Source organism: Lupinus angustifolius, chromosome LG14 (assembly GCF_001865875.1).
Source record: "Lupinus angustifolius cultivar Tanjil chromosome LG14, LupAngTanjil_v1.0, whole genome shotgun sequence".
Taxonomy (NCBI): Eukaryota; Viridiplantae; Streptophyta; class Magnoliopsida; order Fabales; family Fabaceae; genus Lupinus; species Lupinus angustifolius.
The window spans coordinates 10,066,459-10,078,065 of NC_032022.1; the positions used below are offsets into that span (position 1 = coordinate 10,066,459).

At 29.4% G+C, this 11,607-nt stretch overlaps 2 protein-coding genes across 4 annotated transcripts; one reads left to right on the forward strand and one right to left on the reverse strand.

Annotated features, from left to right (window-relative positions):
- Nucleotides 2,015-3,610, reverse strand: LOC109326271 (protein MIZU-KUSSEI 1-like). Its single transcript, XM_019558974.1, has 2 exons — nt 3,038-3,610; nt 2,015-2,522 (listed from the first exon to the last, which is right to left on the reverse strand). The coding sequence occupies exons 1-2, from the start codon at nt 3,502-3,504 to the stop codon at nt 2,225-2,227; spliced, it is 765 nt and encodes a 254-aa protein (XP_019414519.1). The 5' UTR covers nt 3,505-3,610; the 3' UTR covers nt 2,015-2,224.
- LOC109326174 lies at nt 7,552-10,089 on the forward strand. Of its 3 annotated transcripts, none has more exons than XM_019558856.1 (2): nt 7,552-7,953; nt 9,847-10,089. In XM_019558856.1, the coding sequence occupies exons 1-2, from the start codon at nt 7,674-7,676 to the stop codon at nt 10,053-10,055; spliced, it is 489 nt and encodes a 162-aa protein (XP_019414401.1). In that variant the 5' UTR covers nt 7,552-7,673; the 3' UTR covers nt 10,056-10,089. The 3 variants fall into 3 exon arrangements, with proteins under 3 accessions (XP_019414401.1, XP_019414402.1, XP_019414403.1); XM_019558857.1 differs by having other exon boundaries at nt 7,552-7,949; nt 9,852-10,089; XM_019558858.1 differs by having other exon boundaries at nt 7,552-7,949; nt 9,821-10,046.

Sequence of the window (11,607 nt, forward strand, 5' to 3'; positions counted from 1 at the left end):
TATTGATACTAGGAGATCAATCACATGATTCTGTTTTTTCATTGGAAATGCCTAAATTTCTCGGAAGAGCAAGAGGCAAAATATTGTGTCCAGATCCTCTGCAGAAGCTGGATATCGTGCTTTGGGCTTGGCTGTTATGAAGCGAGGTGGCTGAGTTATCTCCTTCCTGATTTACAAGTTCATCATGTTACTCCCATCATGTTTTATTGTGACAATCAATCCGCTCTTCACATAGCAGTTAATCTGGTCTTCCATGAGAGGATAAAACATATCGAGATTGATTGTCATTCCATCCGTGAAAGAGTTCAAGATGATGAAGTTCATCTCCTTCCTATTTCTACAGAGAACCAGTTGGCAGATTGCCTAACCAAGGCTTTGCACAAAGGGCCCTTCAATTGATTCATTTCCAAGCTTGGAATGTCTAATATCTATGTTCCATCTTGTGGGGGCGTGTTAAATTGTGATTCCAGCAATAAAAAGAGGCAATTAGATCAATAGAATGATTCATAATATAACTGAATTTCTTTTTCTGGTTATTTTTCATAACTTTCATTTTATGGTATTTTTTGGCTGTTAAAAACAGTTTTCTGTTTTGGCCGTTTTTCCTTTTTAAGAAAGTTTTCTTTTTCTTCTCTTTTCGGTTATGGATTCTTGGCTATATATTTGGTTTTCGTTTCCTTTTGAAGATCAAGATTCATAATAAGATTTATGAGGTATATTCATTGTTAAGCCTTGATTTTCTTTCATCTTCTTCTTTTACATTGGTTTTAAGAGTGAAGGTTGTTCATTCCTTCTTTTCTTCTTCCTTCATTTTTCGGTTTCCATTTTATGCCAATGCCATCTTTTTAAGACCATTAGAGAATAAACTAAGGCTAGTGGTGATCTATAATTGGAAGTCCAAAGAACCTACCTATTCTACTATGAACATACATTATTTGCATATAAGGATAAAGGTCATGGATTTGGTGGATACATAACGAATGATGATATAAAGTTCATTCGTCATATTCTCTATGAATATTAAGGTACGTTCCATTCTGGTTTTATATTTTTGCCTGATGATTTGACATGAAAGATCTTGGTTATATATGATGATAGTATTGTTCATCATCTATAGTATGTATTATGTATTTTTAAGTAAATAAAGTCTTCCACCATCATTAGCCTTCATTTGGTAGGAGAGATAGAGAGGAGAAAGAGAATGAGGGGAGAGAAATTGAGGAGAAATGTCTTCTTTCACTCCTTTGGTTGAGGAGAGAATTTAAGCAGAGAGAGTAAAAAAGAAAGTATGACCCACCAAAATTTGTTCTTCTTTCATATGAAGAGAAAATGAGGGAGGAAGAGTGAAAGGATAAAATCACTCATTTCTCTTTTTTTTTATGCAACCAAACAACACAAACTTCATTATATTTCTCATCTTTTTCTCTTTTTTTCACTCTCTTTCTTACCTATTTCTCTCTTCTTACTTTCTTTTCTCGAACCAAATGAAGCATAAAAGTCTATGAAAGAGAATTTAAGAAGAGGGAGTAAAAAAGGAAGTATGACCCACCAAAATTTATTCTTCTTTCATATGAAGAGAAAATGAGGGAGGAAGAGTGAAAGGATAAAATCACTCATTTCTTTTTTTTTATGCAACCAAACAACACAAACTTCATTATATTTTTCATCTTTTTCTCTTTTTTCACTCTCTTTCTTACATATTTCTCTCTTCTTACTTTCTTTTCTCGAACCAAATGAAGCATAAAAGTCTATGAAAGAGATTTATCCTACACTCAACTCAACATTTTTTAACTAGAGAAAAAATGTATGCATAAACAGTGTTATTATATTGTGTAGCATCCACCATTCATGTTTAATTATTATTAATTTTTTATAAAAATGTAATACAAATGAATAATAAATAATATACTAAATGATATAAATCTTTATATTATTATCACATTTATATTGCACTTTTTCAAATATAGTTTAGTGGCATATATTTCAAGCTAAGAGGTAATAAAATGTCACCAGAAACAAGAAAAAACATAAACATTAGTTATGCAAATGCATGGCCAAAATGGACGACAGAGAAGTCATATAACATTGCATAAGTACTCAACAATATATTAAATGACTACACTAAATCTGGATCATGTGTTAATTCTAACTCACCAACCCACAAATGAACCTGTGAACCTCATCAAACATTCAAGTCAATTATTATCTACATAATTGTTGAACCTTAAACTCTCACAAAAAACATTGTAAGCTCAGGACCACAATTTCCCTCTGGGCTCAACATATAGAGAGTTTCAGAATCCTTTGACCCTATTACGTGCTCAAAATGGGCTCTCATGTAAGCTAATTCTCCATCCGCACCTTCAACATTTTCAGATTTCCCTGGAAGCACACCTGCACCCATTGACACAGCTTTGAGCAGCTCCATCACATTCAGATCCTCCTCTGTTGCTTCCCTCCTTACACCATAACCGCTCTTTTTCCCATTACAATACATCGTCCATAGCGGTTCCTCTATCAACCTGTAGCATGTTCGACAAAGTTTTCCAATCAATCTGATTATCTAACACAACATTCATCTTTTATTCGGGTTTAAGATCCATTATATATTTTGAAAAATAACCATTCTTTTACATAATTCTAGGATATTTTAATCATAACAATGGAACTTGTAAGACTTTCTTTATAATAATCATTAATTTAATTAGATGATCATTATTTGTACAACAAAATGAATATTAACCTGCTGTAATATATTTATTTACTATCTGTTTCTCTAGCATCCTTTCAAAGTTGAAAAATATCATTTCACAATTCACATACCATTGTTAAGATGTGTAGCCCTTAGGGCAAAATAAAAAAGTTTTTGGTTTGATTATATAACGTTTGGAATCTAAATCTATATTGCAAGTATTATTGAAGAAAAATTCCATTATTATAACCCTAAAAAAGTTTGATTATGGGTGTACACAAAACATTATCAGTTTCTTCTCTCATAATTACATAAAATAAAGTGAATCCAAAAACATATATTTACCTAGTTTTGTCCTTATCTGGTCGTTTTTCACATTCAAGAGCAATCCTAACCATCCCAAGAGCCATCTCCTTCTGCAAAGTATTGGTCTGAATAGACAACTCAAGCACCAAAGAAGGTAAACATTTAGGAGTTTCTTGCAAAGAGAGACTAACACGTCCTTTTCGGTACCCAAACAACGTGCCTGAGATTTTGTTACCAGTTGCATTAATAGCCTTGTAATGTTGATGATGTCCATCAGGGCCTCCCATAGGCATTGAAGGGAACTTGCATGGTGTTATAATAGGTAAAGATCGAAACACAGATCGAAAAACACGAACCACTTTGGTTTTGTGTCTCTTCTTATGTGATGGTTGAAGAAGGGTAGTTTTGTTGGAAGATGATGGTGGTAGTGGTGGTGGGGGAGGGGTGGTGATTGAAGAAGCTTCAGATGTTGATGAGTGTGATGATGAAGATCTTGGCTCCCCCATTGGTGGTTGATGTTGATGAACCAAGTGGAGGAGGAGGAAGAGAAGATCACTGCCATTAGAGAGAATAAAGGGTTAAGTTTGAATGTCAAAGTTTGGTTAAGAGTTTTGCGGGTTAAGATGGTTCTTCGGAGGTTAAATTGTTACTGTAATCCTATTTCTATGCTTTAGTTTCTATTGTGCTGTACTTTCTTTAAATAGCACAAACTACGTATATTTTATGGGATTTATTCTCCACCCAAATTAATTTCCTGGATTTATCCATAGTGGTTTAGAGAATATATTTTTTGTATAAATCCAAATATATTTATAGGAATTATGGGTAAAGAAATAAATTATTTGATTTATGGGTAAAGAATTAATTTTTTTAGAGTGTGTCACTCTCTTCCTAACAAATATCACTTTTATGAATTAAATCATTAATTTTTTGGTATATATAAGAATTTAATAAAGTTTTACATCACTTTATTAATGTGAGAATATTATAAATATTATTGATTGTAAGAATTTAATTATTATCTTTATGCAATGTTTAATCATATTATAAACAACTATAACAATTATTGATGTGTTATTTTGGAAAATATAAAAAATAAACAATGTACAAACTAATTTTGACCAATGTCATATGATTTAAACACCATTTTCCAATGTGATTGATTTTAATTACATATCTTATATAATTGTTATATCCCATCGTTACAAGAACCAATTCACCAATCAAACTTATCATTACAATATTGATAGCTTTTTGTCCCTTAGGTTTTATTTTTTTGGTATAATCAAAGGTATTTCATTACCTTATTTATAAGGAATTAATAGTCTTTTGGATACGTGATTGTTTCTTTCAACAAATATCATTTTCATGAATCAAATTCTTAACTTTTTAGTTTATCTAGAGATCATCTAGTAAGGTCTTACAGTACCATTCGATCAACACTTTGTTGGTATAGTGAAACTACTATTTATAAAGATGGTAATTTGAAACAAAAAGGTGATGCAATTATGGATGAGGAAAAATCATTATTATATATATATGAGATGCAAATAATATATATTAAGGATGATCCATTTGATTTTAAAAGACAATAACTATATTTAATGATAATGTATAAAAAATCCATTAAAATTGGAAGTACAAAAAAACTAGTTACAAGTGTATTTTGACTTGTTTATTATGGTTCTGGTGTAACTTTTTAAAATGTTATCAGAGCAAGGCACTTTTCACTGAACTCATGGAGAGTACACACAAGACCTTTTTTTTCTTTCTTAAAATCTTTAACACCATCTATGGTTTCACCTTTTCTCTCTCATAAAGTTGTGGATGGTATCCACAACTTCACTTTTTCCATTTTCTCTCCCTTAAAGTTGTGGATGATATCCACAACTTCACTTTTTCCATTTTCTCTCCCCTAAAATCATCGCTGTGAAATTTGAGTTGTGTGTTGTAGTGGATACTATCTACGAGTACTATATACCAAAAACTTTATATATATATATCGCTTCTCACTATAATTAGAAAACACACTACAACATTCTCTCTTCCTTATTATTTTCTCCTAATCTTCCTTCCTTCTTTGTAATCATTTGTTTGTCTTCCTTGCTTATCTTCAAAGTAACTATATTACTTTCATAAGTACAAGTATTATTATTATTCTAAATACTATGATATTTATAATTTTATCATTATCGGGTTGCCTAGAACTTTCACTCACTTCCCTCATTCGGAATGGACACTTCTTCCTATTATGACCTTTTGTCCTATACCATTCACATTTTTTAATCTGTTGAGATCAAATGTCATCCATTTCATTATGTATCTGTGTAGTTTTTGGTCTTCCAGTTCGCTTCCTACGTATAACAAGATTAGGGATGAATGATGGTCCTGAATAAGGAGACCAATATTCTTTATTACTGATTGGCTGAAACTGATGTCCATAGACCTTCAAAATATTATCTAATAGATAAATTGATGAAATAAATTACTCATGGAAGTATAAAATTATAAATATCATAGTATTCAAAATAATAATAATAATAATAATAATAATAATAATAATAATAATAATAATAATAATAATAATAATAATAATAATAATAATAATAATATGTGTACTTATGGAAGTAATATAGTTTACCTTGAAGATAAGCAAGGAAGACAAACAAATGATTAGGAAGAATGAAGGAATATTAAGAGAAAATAATAAGGAACATAGAATGTTGTAGTGTGTTTTCTGGTTATAGTGGGAAGTGATATATATAGAGTTTCTAGTATATAGTACTCATGGATAGTATCCACTACAACACACTACTCAAGTTTCACAACAACAATTTTAGGGGAGGGAAAAATTGAAGTTGTGGATGCTATCCACAACTTTAGGGAGAGAAAATGGAAAAAGTGAAGTTGTGGATACCATCTACAACTTTAGGAGAGAGAAAAGGTGAAAATGTGGATGATGTCCACGATTTTAAGAAGAAAAAAGTCTTGTACTTACTATCCACGAGTTCAGTGAAAAGTGTATATAATATTTTAAAAAATTACACCAGAACCGTAATAAAGAAGTTAAAATACATTAGTTGTGTAAATTTCCCCAACTTTGTGTCATTCTGTGTGTCAGGAGACGTGATTAATCAGAAAAAATATTCAATAATTACAAATTTAATTTAAATAATTTTTTCAACCACTCAGGGTTGATGGTACATGAAGTGATACAAAAAATGGGACAACAGATGTGGTCTCAGTTTAAGTATTTACTATAGAGTGTGTATTAATTGATTTTGGTATCCAAATTTTAAGAATAATATTTGTTACAAATTCTTATTAGTGATTTATTAAAACTATCATTTAATTAAGTGGTGAGAAAAATATTTAATAATTACAATTTTAATTCAAATATTTTTTTCAACCAATCAGAGTTGATGGTACATGGAGTGGTAGAAAAAATGTGACAACATATATGATATTAGTTATTAAACTATATTTACTATAGAGTGTGTATTAATTGATTTCCAAATTTTAAGAATAATATTTGTTACAAATTCTTATTAGTGATTTTTTGATTCACACATGCATCCTCGCACCAGAGACAATCCTATTCGAGTTGAGAACATCCATAAGTACGTGAGGCTAACTCTCTCAGCGAGTATTTTGTCCATCACAAGATTCAAACTCGAGACCTTGCTTAAGGGAAATCAAACATATACCACTTTAACCAACGCCAGTTGGTTATTAGTGATTTATTAAAACTACCCTTTAATTAAAAGCATAATGACCGTTGACCTCTATTTTTTGTTAAATAAATAATTTATATTTACATATTTCTGGTAGGCTATTAACTTAATTACAACTTATAACTAAATAATTATTAGCCTCTCTATATATAGAGTTATAGACATATAAGTCTATTTATATTTGAAGGTTTATAGACATGTTTAGCAGTGAAATCTTGACTAACTTACACATTAAAATCTAGTGTAAATATTTTTAATTAATATGTCTTTAAATATGTTTTAGATTCTATGTTTGCAAGGACACACGTTGGCGAGATAGCACATGATTTATTTAAAGCCGAGTGCCCGACTAACCTTACTAAAATAATATACATCTTCCTACATAAAATTGAAATTATAGGTTGTTATATTATTTATCATTTATTTTAAATAAATTACTTATTAAATATAAATAGTAAATAATGCAGTAATAATAATATATAGAACTTATATATTATTAGTATATTCATTTTATCCTTTAAGACAATATGTGTGTCGAGAATAAATTATTTTTTTACAAAGTGTATCATTATATATATTATTATTAGTAAAATAAATATATAATTATTAAATTTTAATTTAAATATACATTTTTAATCAATAATATAACATTATACATGAAATAACACACTTTTATAGGATAAAAAATATACCATAAAATAATGCATTGTGTTAATTTAAGAGACATATGTAAAATGATTTATTACCACCAACCATGTTTGAATGACCGATGAATCAGATAGCGCGTGAGAACTTGGTTGGTGCCTTATATTAACAAACACATTACGTCTATTCTACTTCAACTCATTTTCAAGTTCCAACCCTTTTTTTCCCTTTTTGTCTCTCCATATACACTCTTCTCTTTAATTATTATCAAATCTTCTTGTATAGAGATCAATACTATGTTCAATTTTGCAGATGAGAACTATAGAATTCCATGGTTGATTTGGATTCAACTCATTGTTTTTATTCTACTCCTTCTCCTCCTTTTTTCCTTCATTCTCTTACCTTTAGATCCTGACCACGACGCCGCCGCCGTCACCGCCGCCGCCGCAACCACGGTGCTCGCCACTGCTTCCACATCTAACAATGATATTATTCAACTTGTTGATAAACAATCACTCTCCAAACAAGATTCAACGGTCACTGTTGTAACGAACCACCGACACCATTCGCAGGTAACATCAGTTTTTGTTCCTAATTGAAGTTTCACTTTTCAACTTTATGACTGTACATAGATTTTTACACTTGTTTTGGTCTTTTGTTTTTCTACCATGTTGATTTGTTTATTATTATTATTATTTTTGTAATGTTGATTAGTTTATTTGTTAGTAGTTCAAAACTTCACCGAACATTTATGGCTCATTTTCTGTATAATTACATGGTTTTTGGAATCTAGTAGCAACGGTAAAATTTACCGTTTTTCTACTTCTTTAAATTTGGAAAGTATTTCTCCATTCTTTAAGGATGATATCAAAGGAAAAGAATCTCTTCAATATAGGAGTGATAAGTTTTGCTTTTGACACTCATAATAATAAAAGGGTAAAAATATTATATTATTTTTTTATATAATTTCTTCTTTAGTATTAGAGAGTATCTTTATCCCATATCAAAGTTGTCAGTAGTCTTTAAAAAGGGATTAATGCTTGACCTTTGGGTAAGAAACCTATTAGTACATAAAAAATATTATTAGATATTTGCCATCCATTTTACTACCCAATAAGATTAGCTGGTTCTGATAGTTTGAATAACTTTTAGCTATGTAGATGGTGATATAGGTGAAAGCATGTGAAGTATTCTGTTCCAATTTCATGTACTTTCTCAAACTGGAAATTCAACCCCATTGTTACTGTTAAGTGTTAACTAGTAAATCATGACGATAACTGAAAAATGGTCATGTCTTGTTCAATTAATTTTTTAGTGTCCATTTTGAATCTCAATATAGTAAGAATAAAAAGAAGTTTATTTTAATATTTTGTATTAATTATTGCATAGAGGTATAAGTGAAACAATGAAGAAGGATTTGAAAATTAATAGTTTGTTAATGAAGATAATTTATAATAATATTAGTTCTTATAATGAATGAAAAAAAACCTAATTATAATAGTGAGTCAAATAGAAAGAATAAGAAAAACTATTAAGAATAGTGTATATGGTTAATTTATAGATAGTTTCATGAAAGTTGTTCTAGTATTTTTTACTACTGAGAGAACGATTTATTTTGTAGAGAAAAATACAGTTTTAACATTGATTTGCATACCAAAATTATCACTTAATGTTGCGTAAAAGATTAGTAAACGTGAGGTATGTTTCTTTTTGAAGTATATCTTCTATCCTACAAGTGTTATTTTATGCACCACTTGATATGATTAATGATAAAATTATTTAATTATTAAAATTTTAACTTAATAAATTACAATGGATATAGTTGCATACTTTATCGATAGAAGATGTGTGAAGCTTCCTTTTGTGGGTAAGCTGACTCACATGATAGATCGTGCCAGCATCATTGCTGGGCAAAGATAAGTTTTTACCTTGTACGTCCGTTTCTTGGTAATTGGTAGTTTTTCTCTTTCTTTACTTTACTTGCTTTCCTCGCTTTCAAGTTAAGGTGGTAGTTCAGTTACACTGTTGGAAAAACATGAAGGCATGAGTATTGTAATTATTTCTCTTAATTAAACTTATACAATTTAGTGGTAATCTAATGGTGTAACGTTCCACTGAATCTCAAAGGTTGAATATTTAGTTTATAGGAGCGATACTCGTTGAGAGGGGCAACCACAAACTCTGAAATATATTAATTCGTTACCCCAAAAAAGTAAGGAATATTCTTAGCATAAAAAAAAACTTACACAATAGAAGTTATACACTTTTATTTGAGTAATGTTATATATATAATTATAGGTTAACATTATTGCTTTATTATTCTTGGAGGTTATGAATTAAAATTTTAGAAACAAGTTTAATACTTATAATCGTGTAAATCTATCACCTCAAACTCAACTGAATAAAATCATGCATTATAATTAAAAGTAGGTAAATTGATAAGGAATATGCACTAACTGAAAGTATTTTAGCAGAGCTTAAGGGTAAAAGGAGAGATAGAAGCAAGTTCAAGCATGAGAAGAGAAGAAATTACAGAGGAGGAGGAGGAGGCTTCCCTTAGTTTTCACCCTTGCCATTATTTTCAATTAGCCACAGTGGCATTTCTCAAATGTTTCGGTTTGGATTCTACATGTGATACTCCTCCAACCCAAAAACACATGAAAAGAAAAGAAAGCTGATTATGAAAATTGAGTTATTGTCATTTATGAAAAAATGAAAGCTTTCATTTTTATGAAATTTTCCTCATTAAATTTCCTTATAGAAATAGTGTACTGATTTAACAAATTAACACCGTGGGAACTGAGAGATTAATAAAGAAAATGAGTGGCAGAGTAGAGATGATATGATTTAGATGGAGTACACTTGTTGTCCTACTATTTTGTATAACTCCATATAATAAGAGATATGATTGATCATTTTTTTTAATAATTACAATTTTTACTTAAATAATTATTTTCAGAGAGTTGATAAAGTAACACTAAAAATGACACACCACATGTTCTTCCCATTTTGACACCGCCCCTAAATTAAAAAATAGGTATTGATATAATGTCTCAAACATAATTTGCTGCTAAAAGTATATTCCTTTCCTTTTAATATTTGCTAAGATAGCTGTCAAATGAATCATACCACTTGTCATTGAGGAAAATAATTGTTGAGAAATACTTGCTACTAACTGATAATGTAATTTATTTGATCTGTCTCAATCTCATTTCTAGAACAGATTTAAATGAACATGGTTGTATCTGCATGTTGTATATAAATAAGAGTATTATATTTATGCCTTATAATGTAAATATATATTTATTGCATCATTCATTTTAATTACTTTTTTGAAGAGTCAATAATAATTAAATATAAATGGTATCAATATACTCAAACCAAATAGAAGATTGTCACAATGGAGCAATGCATATTTGTGTATCAAAATTATATAAAATTATTGTACACCAAATTCTAATGTTGTGAGGAATGGATTGAACAGTTCGACCAATCTGATCGCTAATCAAATTTAGAAACGTACTTAAAAGATTTGGTGTTGTCGATATATTTTTGCGGATAAAACTCAAAATCCTCTTTATACTCAATTTCATAATGCATTGATCAATAAATTGAAGTTATAAGTTTGATAGTCAATTATGGATTGAGAAATATCTTATCACTCCTCTCGTTCGTATTAAAATAATAATTTCGCTAATTATATCAACTAATGTATACACTAAACTGATTTGTTTATTTCTTTTAGATATTTATTTATAAGGACAAACATATTTTTATCTTTATTTTTGTGTTCGAAAAGAATTTATCTTGTTCCATGCATCCGTAGTGTAATATGGAAATCATTACTAGTTACTTTTAGGTAGAAAATTGTTTGATTTCTTATGTGTAATTTAATTATTTTGAAGAACAAAAGCGATATATCACGATCAATCAAATAATGAGTTGAAGAAAAAATAATAATACTCACAATCATTTAAATGATGAGTTGAAGAAAAAATAATAATACTCACAATCTTTCCTTTGTTAGAGTGTTTGTAACAGAGAAAGAAAAGTGTGATATATGAGAGAAAAGGAAAGAGTTTGTAGTTGAGTTTAAGAGATTGATTGAGAAAATGAATATACTTGCATTCACCAAATACCTCAAAGAAATACAATCTAATATACTACTTTCTAAAACTGTTTTAACAACTTTTAACTACTTACTATATATGGTAACTTTCAACTAACTCT

Coding starts and splice junctions, on each gene's coding strand:
- LOC109326271 (XM_019558974.1), bottom strand. CDS start 3,504: ATGGGGGAGCCAAGATCTTCATCATCACACTCATCAACATCTGAAGCT. Junction 2,523..3,037: donor CCAGATAAGGACAAAACTAG/GTAAATATATGT, acceptor AACATGCTACAG/GTTGATAGAGGAACCGCTAT.
- LOC109326174 (XM_019558856.1), top strand. CDS start 7,674: ATGTTCAATTTTGCAGATGAGAACTATAGAATTCCATGGTTGATTTGG. Junction 7,954..9,846: donor CCGACACCATTCGCAGGTAA/CATCAGTTTTTG, acceptor TGAAAGTATTTT/AGCAGAGCTTAAGGGTAAAA.